We start from the raw sequence: 27,068 nt of genomic DNA on the forward strand, positions 1-27,068 counted from the left end.
GAGAGAGAGAGAGAGAGAGAGAGAGAGAGAGAGAGAGAGAGAAGAGGGGAGGGAGAAAGGTGAAGAGTGAGTATTGGAGCCATCCTGCATTAACTCAAAATCATTAAAAAGAATCTACTTTAGGCATGACTGCATCAAAGGCCTCATGAATTCCCCATATGTTCAGTTTCTGATTACCTTAAATTCTGTTTTCCTCTGGATTGAGTCCTGCCTTGGGTTGCCTTTTTCCTCCAGAAATGTCTGCCTTTTTTTTTGTTTCTTTTTCCCCTTTCTGGCCCATTTCTGGCTGCCTGAGACTCATAAGCTCATAGGGTCCTTCCAGATCTTAGACGAGCCTTATCTTGTCCATTAACCCTCTGGACCCCAGGCTCCTTATGGAGATGGAGTCAATGATACTGACTTTGAAAAGTGTCTGTGAAGGTCAAGGGTCATCCTAAGCTAACAACACAAGGGCAGTAACAGTACATACCCCAGCCAAGCTTATTAATGCATGGATATAATCTCAGCAATCTGGAGACAGAGGCAGGAAGAACACAGTTACTAGGCCAGTGTGTGTGTAAGTTCCAGGCCAGTCAAAGCTTCATGGTGAGAGCCTGGCTCAAGAAAGGAAACAGCAATAGAAAGAGATCACATATCACAGGAGCCATAAACAGACACCAGAAGCTGCATGGGTGATCTCAGAGGGTCTCTTCCTGTTCTGGCCTCAGTTTCAGTAAAAAAAAAAAAAAAAAAAAAAAAAAGGCTGTGACTTGTACCCTACTGCTTAGGGAATGTGTGGTAGCCTGTGGAATCCTGGTTCAGGATGTGCTCACAGAATGACTAGTTTGGGAATAGAGCCATAGGCCTCATCACATGACCCCAGAGGCTACAGTGTCATGGAGGGCTTCCAGGTTGATCAATTTCTAGATAGAGACAGAACCGATAAGGAAGAACCCAATGTGTCCTTGAAGGCCAGAACACAGTGGATACAACAGAGCTAAGAATGTCCTTATGGCAGAGAGCACATAGAAGAGATGGTGTTAGAATTGAGCTTGGACATACATGTATCAAAGACAGAGTTATAAAGCTGCACACTCTCTCAAAAGGGAGTTGTAAAGCTTCTCTCTGTCTCTGTCTCTCTGTTTCTCTCTGTCTCTGTCTCTCTCTGTCTTTCTGTCTGTCTCTTTCTCACTCTCTCTCTCTCCCTCTCTCTCTCTCTCTCTCTCTCTCTCTCTCTCTCTCTCTGTGTGTGTGTGTGTGTGTGTGTGTGTGTATGTATGTGTGTGTGTGGTGTTTCTACTGATAAACTAGTCTTCATAGAAAACTAGGAGAGGAAGGTTGTAGAAGGAGCAGTTAAACCACCTTGTCCTCCCACCGTGCAGATCTCCCTGGAAGGCTATAGGAAGTGCCTCTGTTTTATACCAGATCAGAATGACATGCGTGGTCCATCCACATCATTATTAAATCTTTGTCTTTCCCACTTGAGATTTCAGCTGCCTCAGCTGGCTTAGTCCCCATGGTACTAAAATATTTTGTGTTGATTTAACCGTTAGCCTTCAACCACTAGAATTTTAGGTCACCTCTTGTTTTTCAGTATTAAAAGTAATATCATGATGGAATTTTTTTTTGTACCAAAGTAAAAATACATTTGGTGAAATGCCAGTTTTCACCACACATTCTCCTCAGGGTTGAATTATTGACTTAACAAGTCAATTATAACACTTGCTTGTTGTGCTTGATTATTTATCTACTCTTTCATAGGCGGCACATAACAATGTTCTTCTTGACCACAGTTTCCCATACCGAGTGTGCAACGCCTTTCATCTTTGTCAGTTGCAAAGGTAGAACACAGACCTTATTTAATTTACATTTTTTTCATAGCCTGTGAAGCTGACCTTTTGGAAAATAAGTGCATTTTCTTCAAGTGTGAATTTGTCATGTAGCTTTGACTTGATAAAAAGCAGAGCAGCCAAAAGCCACCAGCTGTGTGGCTGGCTTGGGCATGCATTAACGAAAGGCTTGAGTTAGGAGGGCACAGGGATGAGATGGGCATACGTCAGTAGTGTGGCTATGTCACTATCATGAAGATGTCACCTTCTCCCCTCACCAGGGCTCATAAAGGCCTGGAGCGGCACCAGGCCTTGAAGCTGGGTTCCTGCTGTTACTCAAGGGAAGATTCAAATTTATTCTCTCTGCTGGCTGACTAGGAATGTGGAGAGGAAAAATAAAATGAAAGTGTCCAGCCAGGTGTGGTTGTGCAGGCCTTTAATACCAATGCCTTGGGAGGTGGATTCAGGCAGTTCTCTGGGGGATAAAGGCTAGCCTGCTCTATGTAGTGAGATTCAGGCCAGTCTAAGTGTCTTAGTCACTGTTCTATTGCTGTGAAAATACAGCATGACCATTGCAACTTTTATAAGAGAAAGCATTTAATTGGGACTGGATTATAGTTTCAGAGGTTTAGCTCATTATCATCGTGGCAGGGAACATGGCTACACTCAGGCAGACATGGTGCTGGAGAAGTAGCTGAGAGCTTTACATCTGGATTAGCAGGCAGCAGGAAGAGAGAGATCCTGGGTCTGGCTTGGGCTTCAGAAACCTCAAAGCCTACCCCTAGTGACACACTTTCTCTAACAAGGTCACACCTATGCCAAAAGGACACACCTCCTCATCCTCCTCAAGTAGTGCCACTCCCTGATGACTAAGAACTTAAATATATGAACCTATGGGGGGACATTCTTATTCCCCATCATACTAGGCTACTCAGTGAGACCCTGTTTCAAAACAAAACAAAATAAAACAACACCAAAACACATTAACAAACTAGACTAAAGGAAGTATTAAAAATTAAAACAACAAAACTAACAAACAAGTTGCAGAGATCAAGTCTAACTCCTTAAGGCTGTTCATGACTAGATGATATACCACACACACAAAAAAATGCTTCATATAGAGTCTAAAGAAACTGCTCAGTTGGTAAAGTGCTTGCTTCACAAGAATGAGTACCTGAGTTTGGATCTCTAAAATTCACATAAAAGCCAAGCATGATGGATGACTCATGTCCGTAACCCAGCACTGGGATATGGAGCTAGGCTAATTCCTGGCGCAGTGGTGAAACAGCTTATCACATTCTTGTTTACACATGTATGTACATCACATCACATACACACACACACTCAAAACAAAAACAATCAAAATAGACAAGAAACCTCTCCATGTAGTATTAACTCATGTTGAGCAGCCACAGGATATAGGGTTCAGTTAATATTGTTAATACTAGCCAAAGTAATAGCAGTCAGAAACAAGATCATTATCTTCTGTTGTCCTAGGGGAGGAAGTGGAAAGAGGTTAGCTAGTCCATTTAGCACTATCTGCAAGAAGATAGATGTCCAAAGCTTTGAAGAAAATTCTAAGGAGACTATGTTCTCGGAGGAGAGTGGGAGCAATCACCAGCGCCAGCATTATTGCAGCCTCACTGATTACATGAGGCACAGCTTTCCAGAATCTATTCACTTAGCCCTCCTGGTCTCACCAAGTATAAAGGGGCAAGACAATATCACAAAAGTCCCTCAAGGTCACACAGTCAGAAAAAGGCAGGTCTATTACTATGGTTTGATTGGGTGTCCTGAATGGCAGTACAGGGAGGTGCTGTGAACCTTTAAGAGGTGGAGACATGACCGAGGTCCTGGAATCATTGAAGTATACCCTTGAAAGGAATTGAAGGGCCCTAGTCCCTTCGTCTCCCATAATGTATTATTATCTGCTTGCCTACCTATCATCTGTCTGTCTATATATCTATGTATGTATGTATCTCTCTATGTATCTATGTATCTATCTATCTACCTATCTATTTAATCTATTATTTGTCATTGTCTTTCTACCTGTCTATCATCTATCATTGTCTATCCACTTGTCTATCATCCATCTATCTACCATTGTCTATCTACCTATAATTATCTATCTATCTATCTATCTATCTATCTATCTATCTATCTATCTATCTACCTATAATTATCTATCTATCTATCTATCTATCTATCTATCTATCATCTATCATTGTCTATATATCCACCTGTAATCTACCTATTATCTGTCTTGGTCATCTTTGTTATTCATCTGTTTATTTCAAAGAGTATGCTGTAAGTATAGCCATACAAGTCCAAGGTAAGGAGAACTGGACTTGCTCTGAATTCTTACCCAGACTTGAAGTTGTTGCTCACAAGGACATTGCAGCCATGTACCAGTGGAGTGTTAAAAGACACCGTAGTTCTCTGCTGTGTTGAGGACACACACTGCTCACGTCAGGGGAGGTTGTGATTCTATGGAGCAAAACAGAGCTATATTGTATTTAATTCAGAATGGCCAGAATAGAGCTGTAGTGAGTGTAATACAGAATGGCCCAGCATAGAAATGAGATTCTAGAAGTCCATGTGAGTTCAGGTAAAATTGACATTGAAGATAAAAGGACTTAGAAAAAGATCCCAGCTCCTCTGATCTACTGAAAGCATTTATGAATAGAAGATGGCAGTATGTAACATGTATGCACAAATACATGTGTTAGTGCATGTATGCATGTACATGCACACGCACACGCACACACACACATACACACAGGCACTAGCCCATCACAAGAGTAAAATCCCACTAGCATTACCCTGCATAGCTCACAGGTGAGGTTAGCTGAGATGAGATGTCGCTCTTCCTGGCTGGGTGTCGCTCCTCTCCCCATGTTCACTGCTCTCCCCTCAGAAGGATCCCCATCAATGCTGTTCTTTTCCTAAATGGTCTGGCCCTGGTGCTCAAGGAATCTGGCTTTGCCTCTTCTGCTCCACCTCATGCTGCTCCAGCGCAGACATCTCCCACCCATGGTTACTGGTGAGTCTGACCCCATATAGGCTGCAAATTCCACACTTGATAAACAGAAGGGAAACAGTCCTCAGAGCTGCCCTGTGACAGCCTAAGCATCAACCATGATGATCTGGGAGCTTCCAGGGCTCCAGGAGAATCCAGTTAAGTCCCTCCCAGTGATGATGGGGAGGTAGGAGTAGTAATGTCTAACTAGTGTGATACCAATCCTTTCAGCCCAAGACTCTTCTTCAGCAGGACAGCATGGTCTCTGTGCAATTCACTGTGCAGGACTCTGTGTTAGGACCTCCCAGGCACCTGAGCCCCAGAGTTTGAGGTCAGAGATAGTGATCATGTTAGAGGCTCAGACGGCATAGCCTAACCCAGATCCATGTCACTAACTGATACCCAAAGGTTCTACCAAACCCTAGGGGAGCTGAGAGCAATGTCTGATGTATATGGTTCTAGGCCTCATTCCAGAACATTCTAGGTTCTGGCCTCTCTCCAGATGGTGAGACCTGAATAATCTCAGGTGACCAAGGAAAACTTGTCACGAAAACTTTCGTTATCAGATGCCTTAGATAGCCACCTCCCACCCAGGTACTTCTTTTCCCCACTGATGCACAGGCAAGCCCTGCAGGAAGGCACTGGGACACTCTGGAGTCATTTAGTTCTCAGATTACCATCTGGTTTGCTTCCTGTATGACTGGGGAAGATTGACAGTCACATCTCACATCATCAGGGTCAGACCTTTTAGGGAAAGAATAGCATTAATGGGTACCCCTCAAACGAGAGAACAATGAGCATGGAGGGAGGGAGGAACAGCCCCTCCCCCGCCCAGAAAGAGTGACAGCCCATCTCAGCTAAGCCTCATCTCTGGTGTAACATGGAAAGTTAAGTGCCCTGCATGTCATTATCGGCCCAAGTGACATTCACAAACACTTGTCTCTAAGAGCTGTCAGGAACATCTGCCAGCAGATGAGATGTTGGAAGCAGTCCCAGAGAGGGCCCGAGGCATAACCAGCTCACTACCCACAGCTCAGTGGGACCAGCTAGGCTACAGGCTTGTCTTCACCCTGTGTGTGATGTGTCCAGCACCTCAATGTAGGGACAAGAGCGTCCTTGAGGTATGTTATCCCCCTTGAGGGAGCAACCGCAGAAGCTCTTTCTGCTCTATCAGTTTCTAGGCTGATGGGACACCTCACCTCTAGAGGATGGAACATACAGATGAGCTGTTCAGGGACTGGAGTGGATTGCTTACTTCACAAAGTCACTTAAGGAGGAGTTGACTCTTAAATCAGTTTGAAGGTCCAGTTTTTCAGGGTAGAGAAGGCTTGGGGCAGGATTGTGAGGCCGCTGGTCAGATTGTATGGAGTCAGGAAGCCGAGAGAGATGGATACTGGTGCTGAGCTTGCTTCATCCAGTTCTCTAAGTCCTGTACTGGAATCCACTGAGTGGCACTTAGTACATTCAGTGAACTGGTCTTCCTGCAGCTTCCTCAGCTAGCCCATTCCTAAAACTTCCTCACAGACTAACCAGAGATTTGTCTCTCAGATGGTTCTAGAGCTTGACAAGCTGATAGTTAATACTAATCTTTATGCCTGTTATTGCTATGTTGTCATCTCCTTTACCTTGCCCAAGGGAAGGGATATAAAGATGGAGTCTACACAACCACAGTTCCATCTGGTCACATCTCAGTTCCCTGCTCTCTGGCACCCTGAAAGTTTGCAGACAAGTGAGGAACAAATCAAGATGTTTGTTTCCTGAAGGGAGAAGGGTACATGCGAGGTGCACGGTCCTCTGTCTGCAATCAGGACTTGCCCATGTCCCTAGGCAGGCCAGCTTTTCCTGAAGGGCTGCTGAGCACCCAGAGATAGAAAGAGGAATATGTGTCATTTGAATGGAGAGACAGGCCAATGCTGCTGTGAGAGGTCACATCAAGTCAGCCTTTCGGAGGATGCATAGTTTTATTCCTATTGAAATCATGAATCCACAAGTAGAAGGGATAGGAAGGGTAAGAATGAGCTCTGGCTCCACCCATCCTAGGATTCACCCTGTGAGTCATTTTACTAATGCCCCCTAATGTCCTGGAAAGCTGTGACATGGGCCAGGCACCTACTTCAGCCTCTGTTTGGGGGGATTTTTCTGGTCAGCATCACTTCTTCATAATTTCAAGTGCCAGTATAAGCCAGCAACAAGGTTGCCAACCCAAACCCTGGCTCTACCCAGAAACAGCCACCTGGGGCTACTTAGCAACAAATATGGGCAAGATGTGGCTCTCTGAAACCCAAAGCATACCAAGAGGTTATGGCAGCAAAGAAGCCTTACAGTAGCAGAAGAGGAAGAGGAAGAGGAAGAACAGGAGGCTCACCAGTACACCATCTTTTAAAGAAGAGTCTGGGAAAAGAGAGTTTGGGCTCTGCTTTTCTAGGTTGGCTTGAGACCAAGGATCCAGCCCGCTTCTGTTTTTCTCCCTTACCACCCTCAATTCAGTTTTTGCCCTTAAGGTCACCTCCTAGTACCAAATGACTGCTGGAGCCAAGCTGCCAAAGTCCTTTCTATATAGAGGGAACACAGGAAGGAAAGGTGAGGGATTTATCAGAGGAGCCAAAATGACTTCCATTCCATTGTATAGCACATTTCTGCAAAGCTTGGTACAGCTCAAAATATAGAGAAGATGAAGGGGCAGCTAGAACTCTTGAAGCCTTTGACTTATACTCAGACTCATTTACTAATCCTACAGCCAAAGGCAAAGTATGCCACTGTCTTCAGTCTTGTTCTGTTCATCTGTAAAATGGATCAAGATTATGTTTTGCAAGTTTCATGGTCTGGGGTGGAGAAGGAACTACATAATGAGTTTGAATGAGTATTCTTCATAGTCATCCAAGAAGTACTGAGATTAGGGAATACTGGAACCAAGAAGTACTGGGACAGGGAAAAACTAGAAAATAAGAATTATTGAGGCCAGGAAGTGCTAAAACAGGGAATATTGAGACCAAGGAGTACTATAACCGGGAAGTATTGAGTTCAAGAAGTGCTGAACTAGGAAGCTCTAGAATCAAGAAGTACCAGGACCAAGAAGTACTGGAATCAGGAGTTATTGGGACCAGAAAGTACTGAGACCAAGAAGTACTGAGACTAGGAAATAGTAGGACTGAGAAGAACTACTAGGACCAGGACGTACTGAAGCCAAGAAGAAGTAGGACTGGAAGGACTAGTCCTTTCCCTTCTGGACAACCTTGTCCTGTCTATCTGCCAGGTTGACTTGTGTGTCTTCATTTCCCTACACCAGGAGAGCTATAAAAGGGACAACTGATTTGATGAGTGACCAAGGTAGAAAGTATGTTTACCTGGTCAAAAATATCTGTCATTCAATTGGAAGTTCCAATGGACACATAGGAGTGACAACAGTAGACTTTCAAAATCGGCAACAGGCTTGTGCATAGGGAGATACTTCGAAGGGTCCATTGTCAGACAGAGATCTGGCTGATCACACCACCATGTTCCTATCCTGTCCCTTTTACTTGCTCAAAGGTGACACATATCAGATTCAAAAAATGCCATAGGGGCTGTTAAGAGGTGACCAATTCTTCTCCTTGTCATCCCCCTTGCTCTGGAAGAGATTTTTGGCTGGGGACATCTCTGAAGTTAGGGGTAGCTCTGTACCCCTCTCTCCCCCAAAATGCATCCTCTTCCCTCCTAGTAAGAATAAAGCAACCCTGTGGTATCCATGCGTGTTTGAGTGGTCTAGAAGTAACAGAGTCTCGGGGAGCATCAGGAACCTGAAGACAGTGCTGGTGGCCACAGGCCTCAGAGCAGTACCAAATACCAAATACCTGCTGGATAGCTAGCCTTTCCTAGGAGTGTTCACAGGACCTAGCTTCTTTGAGACAGCTGGGGCAAGCAGGAGACAGGGAAGCATGGTGTCCAGGCATTTGACCTCTGCCTGATGTTCTGTAGTGCTGTGCCTCCAACCCAGACTGTACTTTAGGACCCCTTGGTTGCTGTGTCATCCACCACCATCTACTGAGTTGGCTCAGGCTGGGCATCTGATGGTTTAGACTCTAAGACATCCCCAGGCACTGCTGGGGCCACAGCCTCATGGATGGCATTGGCCTACAGAGCATTTGCAATCCAGTGCTTGGGTAGGTCCCTATATGGAGAGAGAGAAACCCAGAGCTCCTGGTTCAGCCTCACTGTACCACATGCTCCTCATCTCTAGCTCTGAGACTAGAGCTCTGAACTCTCCAAAGAGACAATTTGCAGAGCCTGTGGGAAGACCCCACACAGAGCAGCCTGGGAGGCCCTTATCTTACTTACCTCTCTGCTGAGTGTGAGCAACCAACACAAGGATTGGGAGCAGGCAAGGCTCTGCTCTCCTCTCTTTCCTGGTTGCCCTGGTTTCACTTTAGTTTCTGGTATAAAACAATCCAATAAGAGCAGCTACAAGGGAGAAGAAGTTTATTCTGCTTAGAGTTGCAGTATGTGGTCTCTCTTTGCTGCGAAGGCAAGGCAGAAAATAGTTACTGAGTTTCTGGACAAGACTCCTGGCTTGCAACAATATAGCCAAAGGCTTGGTTTTGAAGAAGCTTTCACACTTATGAGGGAGAGGGAGAGGAGGGGAAGAATTTAAAATATGGGGTGATGGATGTAGCCCATTAGTGTAGCCTAGCATGCACAAAAGCCCAGGGTCCAATTCTCAGCATCACAAAAACTGGATATGGTGGTGGGTGCCTCTCATCCCAGGGCCCAGGAGGTGGAGGCAGGAGGATTGGACATTCAAGGTCATCCTAAACTCTTGAGTCCAATTATCCCGAGCTACAGAAAATCTTGCCTTAAAACACAAAACAATTTTTTAGGGGCTGGCGAGAGCCTCAGGTTAAAAGCATGTACTACCTTGGCAGAGGACTGGCAGAGGGCTTGGGTTTGGTTCCTGACACCCTCACTGGGCAGATCACAATAGTCAGTAACTCCAGCTGCTAAGGATCTGTTTCTTCTTTTGGCTTCCAATGGCACCTGCACTCTGATACACATATTCCCCGCCCCACACACACACACTACATATGTAGTGTGTGTATATAATAAATCTTTAAATTTTTATATAGTTATTTTAATTAATGAATTAGATTTAATATAAATTTTTGCTTTTCTAGATAGGGTTTGTCTGTGTAGCCCTGGCTGTCGTGGAACTGAGAGATCTGCTTGCATCTGCCTCCCAAGTGCTGGGATTAAAGGGGTGTGCTACCACGCCTAGCTCTAAAATTGTACTTTAAATGTGTACTGGGAAAAACAAAGCAAAGAGACAGCCTCGGGCTATCGTTTATTGTGCCATCCTCAGAGATGGCATCTCAGGAGTAGAATGGGGGCAGAGACCGGAAGTGGTGGAAACAGCTGGGCAGAGGGGTCTGTGCACACAAATGTCCTTGGGTAGTAATGTGCCAGTCCCGCTGCTGTCCTGTTAGAGAGGCAGCAAGGATTCTGGGGCTTCTGGGGCAGAGTGGCTGGGAGTGAGTTGGGGGTGGGGTAGGACTACATCAGGAAGGACCTCATAGGCTTAGGTTTTATCTTACAGGAGGAGGAGCCACTGAAGATTTGAAAGCAGGGCAGAGGTGTACTGTGATGAAGGACGATGGAGAATATGGATAGAATAGGTTAGTTCTTGATGGAAGAGAGGCCTGCCATGTCTAGAGAGCCTCTTGACTCTTAGCATCCACATAAATGCAAAGGCCACTAGGATGTGATGTGGGAGTAAATGAGATGTCTCCAGACAGGGTGGTCTCGAGTCTTCTGAGCCCTGGCTATGTTTCTCTCTGTTGGGGAACCTTATTGTGGCCCCTCAAAGACTCCTAGTGGGGAGCAGGCATTCTGACTTCTCAGTGTGTAGCCGGGCCTCCTACGGCATTGCTGACCCAGCTCCCCGGCCAATGTACCTCACCTCCCTCTCTCTCTCCTTTTTTTTTCTCATTCTGATTACAAGACATTTTATAGGGTCTCATGTAGCTCAGGCTGGCGCCTAACTCTCTATGTAACCAAAGATTACTTTCAAATTCTGGTTCTGATTCTACCTCCTAAATGCTGGGATTGCGGGCTTGTATAATTACACCTGCTTTATGCCATGCTGGGGATGGACCCCCAGAGCCTCTTGCATGCTAAGCAACTGCTCTACTCACTGGGCCACATCCCAGCAGCCCTGAGAGTCATTATTTATAATACTGTTTAATTAGCCCACGAGGCAGACCACAGCACTTCTGACAGCCCTTCACTTTCCCTAGAAGCTTAAAGGCTTTTTTTTGTGCTAGTATCTGGCCATGATGACAGAAGCAGCTATTACAGGTATAAGAGTGGCCTGAGATCAGGGGCTTGATGACCTGTGCTCTATTCCCTAGGGCATGTGGACAGAGTGGGTTTTTTAGGTTCTGGGCATGGGGACAGAATCTAAGAAGTTACAATGCTGGTGGGGTGGCAGCTGGCCCTGAACACTTGGGAGATATTTTTACCACCCATCAAAATGCCACCTCGTGCTCGCTGAGCTGATGCCAAGGCTGCTCCCAGCCTGTGCTCATCTCCTCCCCCGACTCTGACTGCTGCCAAGAAGGTCTGAGTGAAAAAGCTTGGAAAACTCCCTGTGGGTGTGGCTGGGAGTCAGTGGTTCTCTCTCTCTCTCTCTCTCTCTCTCTCTCTCTCTCTCTCTCTCTCTCTCTCTCTCTCTCTCTCAGGACAGGGGCTGGGGAAGCTTCCAGGTGGTGGGCTGTGGCTGAGACTCATACTCTGCTCTCCTCACCTTACATGTGAGAAGGCTCAGAGGACCCCGTCCTAAACAATCACAGGTCAAAGGACCCAAAATTCTGCAGTTAGAGGTATTTGTTTGTTTGCTTGCTTTTTTGCCTATAGTGGGCAGAAAACTGGGAGGGACTGGCATGGTTCCTTTGGGGGAATGGACAATAGAGGAAGCTGGTGCTAGGAAGGGCACAGTGGAAGTCTTAGCAGCTACAGAAAGCACAGAGCATTTCCTGGATATATGGCCAAAAGCCTGAGAGAGCTTTGTGTGGAGAAAAGGGAAAAGCCAAGGTCCTTGGTTTCTGTCCAGCTACTTGATCAGCACAACCATCTTGGACTTGGTTCTTCTGGCTTTAACATGGCACTTTTTTTTTTAATTTTCAAATTTCACAACCTGAAAAAACAACCAGAGTAAGAACAAGACAGTCCAAGCTCATGCATACCAGCCTTCTCCTTTACCCATCAACCCACCCCTCACTCCAGCGATCCACATTGCTGTGGTGGTCCTCATACAAAGATAAGTTTGGAGCCAGCCATAAGGACAAGCCTCATCTCTCTCTCTCTCTCTCTCTCTCTCTCTCTCTCTCTCTCTCTCTCTCTCTCTCTCTCTCTCTCTCTGTGTGTGTGTGTGTGTGTGTGTGTATTGAGAAGGGACATCCCCCAGAAGGCTCAGCAGTGAATAAGTTCCCAGATGGAACAAAAGGACCTGGCATGTGCCCTAAGCTCATCTCTTCATATCTGGCTTCCTAAGAAAGAAAGTTTGAACCCTGGCCTGCCATACTCTACAAAGAGTGTCTCTACACTTCTCTCAGGGCAAGAGAGAATTTGAGGCATGAGGTGAATCTGGGGGTGAAGGTTATAAATGACATGTTTAAGTCAAGGCCAGTGACTCCATTCACTTTCACACTCTCCTGTTCCCTACTCTCTTCCTTGCTGACACCCCCAGAATTATCATCCACTGTCAGTGAAGATGCTGTGAGAAAACAGAATGTATGATCCCAGCTGACTCTCCTGCCATCCACCCACATATAAGTAGAAAGTAGGCGGGCACTTCAGATGAGTCGCACTTACACAAGTGCAAGAAGTTTCCAGGCAGTGCTAATGATATCTGAGGAAGAAAGCTTTGAATTGAGGACAGGGCATGGCTTAGAGGAACTGAAGAGTCCATCCAAATCAGGTAGATGCAGGTCTTCTCCATGCAGACAGAGCTGATGGCTGAGCTAGCCCTCAGCTGTTCTAATTTATAACTTACTGTTTGAGTCACGGCTACACTGGCTGCTATCCCCACCTCTGAGCAGACTGAAAAAAACAGGCCATGCCTTGACCCTAACAACAAGCAGACTTGGGGCAGACAGCAGAGAATAATGGCCTGGTTTCATCCCTCCAAGAGCCATCTTTTCCCCAGAGCCACATGGTCACAGCTTTTCTACCCCTGGCACCACCAGCCAGGCAGGCAAGAAGGGCTGAGAGTGGAGCGTGAATATCTGGTGTGAGCTTCTGATGCAAGGATGTCTGGCAGACAAAGTAACTGGTAGATCACAGCTGGGCTGTTGACCTTGAGTCTTAAACAAAGCGAAGGATAAAAGGTCATATTTACTCCAGCAAAGCCCTGGGAGCCATGAAATATCAGAGTATGGATAAAGACATCAGTAAATCACCCACTGCAAGGAGCGACTGCTCTTCTTCCAGCCTGTGGTGGGTATCCTGTGGGTAGAAGGGTAGGGAAAGAAGGTAATGGTCTCTGGGGACTCCAAATAAAACTAGCTCTGGGCTTCAGTTGTGTTGAAAGCCTTTGAGCTGTAGAGAGGTCTAGGAGGTATCACTGTCAGCTCCATCCACCTCACAGAGACATAGCCCTACCCAGAGGTTGACACTGGCAGCTTCCTCTATTCTTCTCCACCTGATTTTTGAGACAGTCTCTCATTAAACCTGGAGCTCTCCAATTGTCTAGACTGACTGGCCAGTGAGCCCCAGGAACCTCTATGTCTCCATGCCATACTGCTTTTTGTACATCTGGTCAACCTGCCTATGAGTAGGAATCTACTAAGAGGTCAGGAAGGATCAGAGGTGGTGAAGGACAGGGTAAAGTAGATGGGTAGACAAGTTATGAGCCTAGCCACTCTGGACAGCTCCCCTTAAGGACATGGTTTCAAGTGCTCACTTCTTAGTATAGACTCATGGCTGACAACAGCCTCATTTGCTTTCTCTTGCCTAGTGATCCCTATGGCCAATGAATGTGTGCATGTGCACACTTGCATGCCCCCCCAACCCGCACGCACATGGGCCAGGGTACACATACTCACACATCATCCTCATATAATTGTAAGCAAGATTGTAAGCTATTTTACAAACTGTAAGACCAAAGGTCTGAGAAATGAAGTAACAAACACACAGCCAGTGAGTTGTAGAGGATTTGAGCCCAGAGTCCAGGGAGCTTGTGTGCTAAACCTTGTGTATATTTATAGTTGAGGACCTACTGGCAAAGTTCTCTGGCAGCAATACCCTGCTAACCAGCTCATTCTGGCAATATACTTGCAGCATTCTAGAACATCAGAAGTGGCTGAAGCACAGAGTGTGAAGGTAATTTGCCCCAGCTCACACAGGAGTCAATGAATCAGAGGCTCATTGTCTGAGTCTGAATATGGGATGTTTAGTGGGTGGGAACAGAGGATGTTCATCTTCCAGCTTCCTCTTATAAACTCTTAGTGACCACCCTTCCACCCCAAGGTGGGACAGAGATGTCTTCTCCTAATTTCTTTTTTTCTCTACAGCCTTGCTCTGTCCCTGCCAGCCTGTTTCTTAGAGTCAGGGGTGTCTGGGAGGATCAGTAGAAGCACAACAGGGACACATTTTGAGTGGGTTTCTCTTGTCTACTAGCAGGAAAGATATCTCTTCACAGAGCAAGACAGAAAGCAGGATACCACAGGAGCTTGGTAATCCCTATAGCATCTTCAGTCAGTGCCCCACCCTCATCCATACTTAGTATCATCATTATAAAATGACAGCTCATATTTGAGAGTATTCACATGAGGGCTGTGTGCTTGGAGGCTGGAATCAGCAAGCCTCCCCAGAGCATCTTGAGGACAGGAAGCTATGCTAACACACATCCATCCATCTATCCATCCATCTATCTATCCATCCATCCATCCACCCATCCATCAATCCATCCCAAAAGAATGTCCCATGAAGGCAGCTTATCCAGCAGACCAGGGCATAGGATTTGAACTTGATCTTCAGATAATGTCCATCATGGCTGTTTTACAGTGTGTATTATTTAGGGTATGTGTGCACATGTATTTTGGTTTATGTGTATAAGAGCATATGTGTGCTCAAATGTGCATGCATTTGTGTATACCTGCATGTGGAGGTCAGAGGTCAACTTCAGATGTCTTTCCTCAGGAGCACCATTCAATTATCCAATTATCTTTTTTATGAGCTTTGTTCTTTTTTTTTTTATTTCTGTGTAGGAATGTGTATGTCTGGATGCCACATGTATGCTGGATACTCCATAGCATCTAGAAGAAGGCACTGGATACCTAGGATCTGGAGTTGCAGGTGGTTGCAATAACCCAGCAAGAGTGCTGGGAACCAAACCTGGGTCCTGTGTAAGAGCAAAAAGCACTCTTAATGTCCAGGCATCTCTCTGGCTCCTCTTTTTGTAATTTCTGAAAAAGTGTCTCTGGATGATCTGGAACTTGCCCTTTTGGCTGTACTGGCTGGGTAACAAGCCTCATATACAGCTTTAAAAAAAGAACTGTTCTGAAAACTGAATCCGGATTTCAGATCTTGGCTGAACATAAACTTACTCTTGTGAGGCTTTGGGCAAGTCACCTCTCTTCAACGCACTTTGATTTCTTTTTCAGTTCATAGGGATGGTTGATAGTTCCCTGCCCCTACACATAGAGTTGCTAAAAGGATTAAATTAACATGTACAAAACATTCAGAATAGTGTCAACATTAGTAAGAATCAATAAATGTCCATTGGGCCATTATTTGTATATTTTTTCTTTGTGAGTTGTTATAAAACAGTCTGCTTTAACACTAAAATGTGTTTTCTGGCAAGTTCTAATTCTGCAGATGCTCTAATTCTACCCTGATGTTCAGGATTATACAGTGCTGTTAATCCTTGGTGTATGAAGACAACTGATTACAGGGCACCTCTTTAATACACCAAAATTTACATTCAAGTGCTTTATAGACATGTAATGTGCACAATGCCTCAGCACACTGTAGGTCCTTCCTACATACCTCTTTCAGTACTGAAAACAATGTCAATATTGTCTAAATAATTGGAGAGCTGTTTGTTTCAGGAGTATTGACCAGAAAAAAAAAATGTACTGAATCTGCAAAAGTGGCTCAGTGGGCAAAGAGTTTGTCTTGCAGAAATGTTTAGATTCAATAATCCATGTAAAAATCAAGCAAACCAGAGAGTGTTTATATATGTGTAACCACAGCACTAGCAGAACAGAGACAGGAGACCCTGGAGTTTTCTGGATACCCAGGCTAGTCTAGCCAATCATTGGGCTCCAAGTTCAATGAAGAAACTATGTCTCTAAAAGTATGGCTCTGACCTCCATATGAACTTTAAAGATACCTATAGACACACCCAAACATGTTCACACACATGTGTTACACACAGAGACAAATATAGGCAGCACACACATGCATATATTCACAAACTTTTGTTCAAATAATTCTAGGGTATAATGTATTGAATTTGGAGACTTAGCACATGCAGATAAAGAGGGCCAAATGGCTTGTTACACTGGCCCCATCACTTTTGACTGGTTGGAGTGTGAGAAGTAGTCTATCTACTTGGGGCTAAGCTTCTCCATCTATAATTGTCACTGCATAAAGTAGAGATGCTGTTTGATACAAGCTGTGTGTAGCTGTAATAGGGTAAGAACTTGTGAGTGTGCACATGTGTACCACTGAACCAATCCCAGCTCCTGTCTACTTGGGGAAGAAGCAACCCACTTTGAGACTCATGGGCCTAGGTGATGGTGATGACAGGTTATCTGCCTTTGTTTAATGGGATTTTGTTTATTATGGGAGCAAAATGTAGAGGCTATTCAGAATGGGTTGTAGATGTGGGGCTGTGAAGTTGGGTGATAGGGATGCAAAAACAGGAAAAAAGCAAGTAGTTAACAGGACCTCACTAAATGAGTATTGCAGCTCAGTAGGCAACAGTGGTATGTCTCTGATGGAGGGAAAGGAGACAAGTTTCTGAAATGGATGGATCTGAGAAGCTGGGGGAGATGAGACTGAAGGAACCATGAAGATAAAAGAGTGTGTGTTTGTTGATAACTTAAAAGAGGCAAGGGCTACCCTTCAGATATACCCTTCCACTAGCACAAACCCATGTTTATTCTTGTTTTGCTAACTGTCAAATGACAGACCTTTCAGATTTCCTCATCTTACCAGAGAACTGTATGAGGTAGGGAAGCCTTACTATTTCAGCAGAACAGTGCAACACTATTTAATACCTTGAGCTTTCTAACATCCAGCATGTCACACTAGTAAAGATACTTGCTTTTGACTTATTATCCTCTAGACAGCCAAGGTAAATCCCTACACAGGCTAGTGCAGATCAGAAGGAACATGTTGGGGATGCATCCCTGCTCTTAAAAGTCCACCACATATGACTTCCTCCCATCTATTTGCCAAAACATAACATGTAGACTTAGCTGCAAGGGATGCTGGAAAATATGAATAGAGATAGGAAACCTTGTATATTAGTTACTTGACTTGTTATGGCGCCATGATACCCCCAAAAGAATTTTAGAAGGACTTTAGAAAGCAAGAGTTTATTTTGACTCAGTCTGAGAGTTTAGGTAGGCCCTCATAAAGGAGAAAAAAAGTGGCTGGTTATGTTGTATCTGTAGTCAGAAAGAGAGAGAGAGAAAGAGAGAGAGAGAGAGAGAGAGAGAGAGAGAGAGAGAGAGAGAGAGAGAGAAAGAGGCTCTGAATCTGCCATTTAGGCCTGTTTTTTTTTTTAAAGCACTGGATTTATGTTTCAAATTGTGTTTAAAACATGTGAGTTTAATTAAACATAACACTTTGAAGTATCTTAATTTAAAATAGCAGTTCATACTTTCAGCTAATGGGGATACTACCAGGGTGAATGATTTTTAAAATGGGCTATAGAAATGGCTCAGCAGTTAAGAACACTGGATGTTCTTCCAAGGACCTGGGTAAAATTTCTCATCACCTACATGGCAGCTCACAACTGTCTGTAACTCCAGTTACAGGAGCTCCAACACCACCACACAACATGGATGCGGGCAAAACACTATTGTACATTAAAAGCAACAACAAAACAGTAATAACATTTCAGACTTCAAAAATATGTTTTTCACAGACAGAGACATGACCCGTCTGAATGTTAACTGCTGTCTTTTGACCCAGGACCCATTCTTTCCTGAATCCTTGATTTATCTTCTTGAAGGCTGATCAGTGTGATCATGGAATCATTTCAGTCAGGTTCACCAGGGTGGATAACAGCAGATGGTTGTGGGCGTGGCACTGGGATATTGGGTATCCTATTCATTTTTTTTGCCACCTTCTGAGGTTACCCCAGATTCAAATTCTATAGGCCTTTGTATCTCAACAAGGTGTGATTTTTTTATTTCTAGGGAATCTTCAGTAATGTTTAGCAACTTTTTAGTTTGTCAGGGCTTAGGATGTAATATCTGATACCTCATGATTAGAGGCAAGAAATGCTGCTAAATCTTTTATAAAGTGAAAAGAAATACACCCACCCCATTCTAGTACTTACCAAGGCAGGTACAGGAGAACTAGGGGATCCATAATGTTGAATGATGTTAAGAAGCCATCTTCTAAATTAGCAACTGTCAGGGCACTCACTAAGTAGATTCATTTTGCTTCTTCATAATTTGTTGAAGACCAAGGATTTTAGGAGACTATAATCAGAATAAATTCTCAGGAAACCTATCACATGCTTGAATGTGACAGCCAGTGCTAAATTGATGTAGAACTTTTTCTTAGTTTCTGTATTGTCTGATCATTGTGCAGGGACAGACATTAGGTAGACCAGTATCCATCTGTGGACTGTACTTACATGATTTTCTCTCCTCCTTGGAGCAGTGAAATGTGACACCTTGCCTGATATTGGCCATGGTCATTGCTATTGCATTTTGGTCTTCTGTGCTTTAACTGCCCTTTCTTCAATGAATCAGTCCTTTTGTATAGTCTTTTGTTTTCCTATGTAATAGATTCTTAAACTATTACCACTTGGAACCCCTTACTGATGAAGAAAATCACATGATTCCAGGTATGTAGGTCTGTGATATAGACATACAATTCAAAGACTTATTGATAACAGACCATCAAGAGATTGATTTTTTTAACAACTCCTTGGTATAAATATAATTTTACCATGTGATGAAGAGCAATGCAAATTTGCATACTAATGAGATAGATGCACTTGTTTATTTTTAAATAAAGAATTAAATCTTGGCTGAATATTTGATACTGAAGGATGTGGAGTATCTTCAACATTTTTCAGAGTTGATTGATATTTTGATTTTGTAATCTACAATACTGAGAATGCCACTTTGCATAAATACATAATATAAAATGGCAGAAGGATATTTATGGCCATTTCAAAAGATATTGACAGAAATTCTATCCTAATCCCAAGCCAAAAATTTATTTAATTTGAATTTTTATAAAACTCAAGCCAGCAACTCAAACAGCAGGTTTTAAAATCAAACACAATACAATCCAAAGATGCATAATTTGATACTTACATGCTAGGCAAGGATGGGAAAAAATAGTAAGTTTTGCTTTCTATAATTAAACCAGTATATTTCTATAGGAGCAGAACTCTCTGCATGTACAGTAAAAAACACTAAAATATACAATAGTCTAGTGTGAGGTGTTTCATGCAGAATTTTTTGGCCTTGGTTGGTGTGACATCACAGGTAGTAGAATGTGTACACATTGTGTGTTCAGAATCAAGGCTTCAGTGTCATGTGATATGGCATAGGTGCATGCTTCCAGAACTACACTAGATATGTTGTGTATTTGACCTTGAATTAATGGGAGGCTGTTGCATGAGCAAAAACATTCAACTGTTTCTGAAATGTTTATAATAGTCATGGTTAGTTACATGTTAAATGATCCCATAGAGTAGCCATGACCTGTAATTTAAAGATATCACTAATATCTTTTAATTATGTGTATGTATGTGTGTCTATGTGTTACTATATACATATAAGTGTAGTTGCCTGTGAAGTCTAGAAGATGGCATTGGACCCACTGGAGTTGGATTTACAAGCAGCTGTGAGGCACACCATGTGGGTGTTGGTAAATTGAATCAGATCTTCTACAAAAGTAGTATATACTCTCAACTGCTGAGCTCTAGATGTGCCTTCTGCCACTACAGTTTCTGACTGACTTGGGATGTTCTTACCTGAGCAAGAAAAGTTAATGGGTTATATAAGAGGTAGCCTAGGTTGCAATCTCTGATGAGGAGCTTGATAGTCATTTGTGAATCACAGGTAGTTCTTGTCCCTTGTCAAGTATCTCAGGAGCTAAATTATTTTACATCCAGGTCCCAAGTTGAAGAGGCCCACGTGTGGAGCTGGAAAGCTTATAGAGATACTTGATTGTTGAGGTATAGGCAGGAATGCATGAGAAACCCAGGATTCTGAATTGCTTCAAGGATGACTGAATAGCTTTTCTGATGGAGTATGAAAAAAAGTCATGGCTAGGAGATGAGCTCCATTTAAAGCTCTAAGTTTTGACTAGCACCCACTTCACATGGGCTCTCTTGTGCCGTTGAACTACAGGATGCTTGAAGACAGTTATGGTCTTGCTTTGGCTTAAGAAGAATGTCATTCCTGGGGCTAAGAAGATTCCTCAGTCATTAAAGCTCTTATTGTGAACTGAAGTCCTGAGTTCAGGCCACAGAAACTACATGAAAACCTCAGTGGAGATAAGACCAGAATGCTTGGGGATTGCTGAGTAGCCAGCCTAGCCTAACTAGTACATTCCAAGCTAGTGAGAGATGCTATTTCAAAAAGTCAAGGCAGACAAGACACCTTAGAAACAATGGCTTTCTTCTAGCCTGCACACACACACACACACACACACACACACACACACATGTATATATATCTGTACATCCTGGTCCTAGCTCTGTTATTTCTCCAAAAGGAAAGTGACAAGTGAGCAGCTTCCTCCCTCTCTAAGTGGGAGTAATAAAAATGGGGGACAAGTAATAACTTCCTTTGAGGTGACAATAAATTGAATGAATCAATGTGTATAATCTCCAAGCACACAGAGAGGCCCAGTGAGAACTATTGCTAGTTCACACTGAGGCTGCTACTGGTAAAGGCAATCTTGATTCTGCCAGCTGGGCTCTCTCTCTCTCTCTCTCTCTCTCTCTCTCTCTCTCCTGTTTTTGTGTGTGTGTGTGTGTGTGTGTGTGTGTGTGTGTGTGTGTGTGTGTATGTGTGTGTATCGGTATGTGCACATGTATGCTGAGTGTCATATGCCCTGGAGCAGAAGTTGCAGGCTGTTATGAGCTATCTGATATGAGTGCTGGGAACTGAACTTAGGTCCTCTATAGGAGCAGCAAGCTCTCTTTACTACTGAGTCAACACTCTTCCCCACTCTGCCACTACAGTTGTTTGTACTGATAACATAGGCACTTCTGTTCCCCAAGAAAATATAGTAAAGCTCAAACTGACTTCTAGGCTCATGATCCTATGTCCCAGAGCTACTAAGATTAGACACATTAAGTGTGGAATGTTGTGCTTTATAGCAAGTGTCTCAGGCACAGGGACAGGATCCTCCCCCTCAGGGGTGTACTCATCTGGCTCTGCCTCCCCATTTGCAAATGAAGATCATGCAAGCCAGCCCTGAAGAACTTAGAGGACAAACAAGGAGCATGTCAGGTTGCCTTGCTTTCAGTAACCAGTGAGCTCTGTTCTTACTGAGATTAATTAGCATCTGCTCCAACTGGTACCCCTGGACCCCAGAAGAAGGAGCTGGTGGATCTCAGTGTCTTCTTGGTCATACCACGACCCATCTTGGATCCTTCCAAGCAGAGAACCTAACAATCTTGGAATCTTGAAGGTGGTTATGAACCAGAGGACTCTGAGCAGTGCTCCTGAGAAATAGGTGGCTAATCAGCTCGAGGCTAGTGAGCACTTGGAACAAAACAAAACAACAACAAAGCACAAAACTTTATAGTCTGGCAAGATGGTTTGGTGGGTAAAGATACTTGCCTCAAAGCCTGACAACCTAAGTTCAATTTTTGGGTCCCACATGGTAGAAGGAGAGAACACTCTGGCCTCCACACACGTTTCAAGACATGAATGCATGCATCACCCTATCTGCACAGAAAATAAATAAAGTATAATAAAAAGAAGAATTTCTTTTAAAATCACTGGTTTGTTAGTGTGTGCATGTGTGTGCATGCACATATGAAATGACACATGTATGAAAGTAGGAAGCAAACTTTGGAAAGTGGATTTTCCATTATGAAGACTCCAGGGTTATGAGGCAAACTCTTTTACCCACTGAGCCATCTTGCCATCCCCCTACCAATAAAGATTTTTTTCACTAAAAGGAGAAAACATAATCCCATATCTGTCAAGGAGTGAGGGATAGTCCTATTTATGTAACCTTTGGCAAACCATCTACCTTCTCTGAACCTCAGTCATTTCTCTCTACTCTGCGAATTAAGAATGCAGTTATTGTCTCTTTAGATGGTCATGAAGTCTGGATAAAGAGAATATTGCAAAGCCCAAAAAGACCTAAGGTGCTGATTGGTGGGACCTCATTGGCCAGCAAGGATGAGAATGGAAGCCCCAAGGGCTGTACTCTTATGGGTTGTCTATAACTGTCAGCTCCATTGTCCCCACAAGTTCTCAGGTGGAAGTCTTCAGGCATTGGTATTTTATATTTGATATCTTAATTATGTTGCTTGGCTCTGAACTTGAGGAGCTGGGGGAGGCTAAGAAGACATTCTGTTCACAAGAGACCAGGGAGTGAGAGGCTTCAGAGGTGGAGAAGAGAGTACAGGAAAGTTGGAGTGGGTGCTCTTATGCTTAGGCTCACCTCTCTACAGGATTGCCTATGGAGCAGCCCAGAATTCATCTCTGGGCACAGCAGAAACCAAATGCTATGGCAAAGGTCTTAGAGCTTGTTCCCAGGCTTCTGAAAGGTTTGCTCAGGAGCTCTCAGGCTACCAAAGACAAGCTCCCATGTGGGATCACTGCTACCTACCAATCCTTCCTCTAAGGAGGACAGACCAGGCAAGGATGTTTTAGCCCAGGATCTCTGCTATAGTCTCAAGGATGAGCCAGCTTGCTAGCTGGCTGTGGTATGATTTGAATCAGGGTCAGAGCCCTTGTCCTATTGGGTTTCAGGGTGGCTTCCCAAGCTTCAGTGGGTCACTATCTCCACCTCTGTGCAGCATGTGCTTTCTTGTATTAACACCCGAGAACCTGGAAGCAGAAACTGCTCCCTCCTCAGCAGAAGGATCCTTGTAGGTGAGAGGTAGCAGGCTCAGGGTAGCAGCTGGGCTCTGATTTTTACAGCAAAGGCTCAGAGATGTCTCCAGGATCTCTGATGTCCTCTGGTATTAGGGGATATGTGGAGGGATGTTAGCAACAGATGTGGGGGAAGGGCAGCCACCCCACTAATTCCTGAGTCTTCCTGCCTCTAACCTCTCTGTCCTTCCCAGGTGCTTTTGTTCCCTTCTAGGGCCCACCCCACCCCCACTCCCACCGCCTCTGCCTCTGCCTCTGCCCTATGTCTAGAGACCTCCCACCATTCATACTCTCAACCATCATTTTACACCCCTCCCCCACCTTTGCATTCATTGCCTTAATTTCGGAAACTTTTGGGCACTTACTTAACCAGACCTGGAAAGGATGCTCTCCATATTCCTCCTGCCTCTGACATGCCATCCCAGAATATTTCTCTCTTGTCTTTTCTTTCACCCCAACAGTCTCCTGGATCTTCCAGATCACATATCTATCTTTACTTCACTGTTTTCTATGCCACATTCATAACTCTTGATGCCTCCTTCCCTCCTCTTCCCTCTCCTTTCTCCTTTCCTCTCTCCTCCCTCTCTTCACTGTTGGTCTCTTTTCCAGTCTCTGCCGTCCTCTCAGCAGGCCTGTATTCTCTATTTTTCTATATCTGCCTGGGGTTTCTCCCCATCACCCTACCCTCTCTTATTCTCTGTGTCTGCCTCTCTCCCCAGGATGATCCCAGCCTCTAACAAGGCCTTCGTGGTCAACAACCTGGTGTCCGGAACGGGCTACGACTTGTGCGTACTGGCTATGTGGGACGACACAGCCACGACACTCACAGCCACCAACATTGTGGGCTGCGCCCAGTTCTTCACCAAGGCTGACTACCCACAATGCCAGTCTATGCACAGTCAGATCCTGGGGGGCACTATGATTCTGGTCATCGGAGGTATCATTGTGGCCACACTGCTGGTCTTCATCGTAATCCTCATGGTGCGGTACAAGGTCTGCAACCACGACACCCCAGGCAAAATGGCAGCTGCCACTGTCAGCAATGTGTACTCGCAGACCAATGGGTCTCAGCCCCCACCTCTGGGTGGAATACCTGTTGGCCAGCTTCCTCAGGCACCACCCAAGGTTGTGGTGCGGAATGAATTGATGGACTTCAGTACCAGCCTGGCCAGGGCCTGTGACTCTTCTTCTTCCAGCTCCCTGGGCAGTGGGGAAGCTGCAGGGCTGGGCCGGGTTCCCTGGAGGCTCCCACCCCCAGCTCCTCGTCCCAAGCCCAGTCTTGACCGCTTGATGGGAGCCTTTGCCTCCCTGGACCTCAAGAGTCAAAGGAAAGAAGAACTTCTAGACTCCAGGACTCCAGCAGGCAGAGGGGCAGGGACATCAACCAGGGGGCACCACTCAGACAGAGAGCCACTGCTGGGACCCCCTGCCACCCGTGCCAGGAGCCTTCTCCCTTTGCCTCTGGAGGGCAAGGCCAAACGAAGCCACTCTTTTGACATGGGGGACTTTGCAGCTGCAACTGCAGCTGATCCTGGTGGCTATAGTCCCCCTAGGCGGGTCTCAAACATCTGGACGAAGCGCAGCCTGTCTGTCAATGGCATGCTCTTGCCCTTTGAGGAGAGTGACCTGGTGGGAGCCCGGGGGACATTTGGCAGCTCAGAGTGGGTAATGGAAAGTACTGTGTAGCCAGGGAAGTGTACTCTCCCTCCCACCCTCAAAGTGGGAGAGGAAGGAGCCAGAGTTGGCACTGGCAAGTATTTGTGGAGTTTCCATGGTGATGTTTACATCCAGGGACAGTCTTGTCTCCCTGTCAACAGCCTCATGTCCTTCTGCCCAGCTACACCCCCTTCCCCATGTCACCTTCCCAAGCCTGTCCCCACCACCCAGCGGGGTGTGCTCAGGGAATGGGACTCGCTCATGTGTCAGACTGAGCCCTGAGTGTTTGGAGAGGCGAACAACTGCCTTTCTATTCACAAATGTAGCGACAAGCAAGCGGCTTCGGATTGCTTATGGATCCAGTGTTGTTTTGATTTCTTAATTTATTTTTCCATTTCCCAGACTCCTCTTCATTCTTCTGGGTAATTGAGAGTGTCCTCCACTTGTGAAATTGTGTGCCCAGCAGGACGGAGGATGAGATGTGAGAGTGTGTGTTTGTATGGAACGGGGTAATTATTGCAAGTCAACAAAACTCTGGGTATATTGTGGATCCACCTGCGTAGAGACCCTATAACCTCTGTCCAAACCTACAGCCTTCTCTGAGATGTGTGAATGACCTAGTTTCCTTTTCTTCTCAGACATGACACCCAGCTCAGAACAACAGACAAACTTAGAATGTTAACCCAGGGCTGCAGGTTGGGATTGAGAAAGGGTTTCATGGTGTAAGGCAGAGTAGATCTTATTCTGAGGAGGCTGCCCCTCTCCCTGGGAATCTGCAAGAGTCTCTGCTGATCAGAAGCACTTTTGGAAAGTAGATGAGGCTCTAGAGGGCACTTTAGACCCTAAGTCTGGTTTCTGGAGCCATGAAAACAGGCTACCAAATGGCATGGGAAATAAAATGATAAAATGGCCCTTTCTCATTTCTAACCTCGGTTTCCCACCTAGAACCCTTGGAAGGTTCTAGAAGGCTTCCAAACATGAACTAGGTCTTCCCAACTCTAGATGTATACTGGAGTGGAGCCAGGGACACAAGCCTCTAGAACAGTCCCAACCATCTCTTGGCACAATTGGAATATGTTAGAAGTCTGAAATAGAAGCTAAACCTTCTTAAAACTGTTCTTCCTGAGTTTGGGAGGTATCTGTGATCAGCCCATCCTCAGATGGCCTCCTTCTCCCCAGAGCATGACTTTGTCTAATGTGACCAAGCACAATGGGGGTCAAGGCTATTTACACCCTGACGAAGTTTGTTTTGGATTCCATGACCTCGACCCCTCTCCCCAAATCCTCCCCCACCCCATGGTAATTCTAATTTCAGAATTTATATCTTACAAAAGATGGTTTGGGGTGCTCATGTTGGGGTGTGTGTGAGTGTGTGTCTGTAGGGGGGATGCCGTCTTGTGGTTCCCTGTGGAGTATCTGCCCATGGAGGTAATGGAATGGGAACAGAAGAAATTCTTGTGCTCATGTTCACCTGGGCATGAATCCAACACATGTGCCCACACAGCTGGGGGAAGGCTGCTTTAGACAAAGAACAACACCCTCTCTCTGTCTTTCCTAGTCTCTCTCCTGCCTTCCAGCTCTCTCCTCACAGCAAGCACATTCCCTCTCCTCTTTTCTCTCTTCCTGACTCATTCAGTCTAGTCTGGACTGGCTTCTTCTACATGCCAGTCACACAGCTTGAAAAACATGCAGGAGAGAACATTCTGGGCTTCACCCACTCAGGAACACCCAGTAGAATTGCCACTGTCTCTGCAAATGACCTGTGACTTCAACCTCAGATTCCACACCTGTATCCTTCACCCCTCTTTCAATTCCTTTTTCTACCCGCTGCTCTCATTTCTCAGTTCTTACAAAATCAATTGAAGACCAGACTAGTGTCTCTAGAAACGACAAATCTATTTTCTATGTTAACCTAGGCACCAGGAAGTGTCTCTTCTCTGTCATACCAACCCAATGGAAGGACATTTCTAGGGCTAGGTATGTAGCTCAGCTGGTAAAATGCCTGGCCAATATGCACAAAACCTGGGTTTGAGCCTCAGCCCTACCTGAACTGGATGTGTCAGTGCATGCTGTAATCCCAACACTTGGGAGGTGGATGTAGGAGGATCCGAAGTTTAAGGTTACCCTTTGCTATATAATGAATTTGAGGCCAGCCTAGGCTATGCAAGACCCTGCTTCAAAACAAAACAAAACACCACCAAAAGGAACCCTCCCTTCCTTCCTTACCTACTGCTTTTTATCCCCTTTAATTCACTCTGGACATTTCCTACCTGTCCTGTCTGAGTG

At 45.0% G+C, this 27,068-nt stretch overlaps 1 protein-coding gene across 1 annotated transcript in view; it reads left to right on the forward strand.

Annotated features, from left to right (window-relative positions):
• Lrfn2 (leucine rich repeat and fibronectin type III domain containing 2) overlaps positions 1-25,183 on the forward strand; it is a 166,604-nt gene extending 141,421 nt beyond the window's left edge. The window contains exon 3 of the mRNA XM_031347560.1: positions 23,846-25,183. Within this exon, the coding sequence (XP_031203420.1) occupies positions 23,846-24,812 (967 nt within the window). The 3' untranslated portion in view covers positions 24,813-25,183. The remainder of the gene's footprint in view (positions 1-23,845) is intronic.
• Positions 25,184-27,068: the final 1,885 nt, after the last annotated feature.

Source organism: Mastomys coucha, unplaced genomic scaffold (genome assembly GCF_008632895.1).
Source record: "Mastomys coucha isolate ucsf_1 unplaced genomic scaffold, UCSF_Mcou_1 pScaffold3, whole genome shotgun sequence".
Lineage (NCBI taxonomy): Eukaryota > Metazoa > Chordata > Mammalia > Rodentia > Muridae > Mastomys > Mastomys coucha.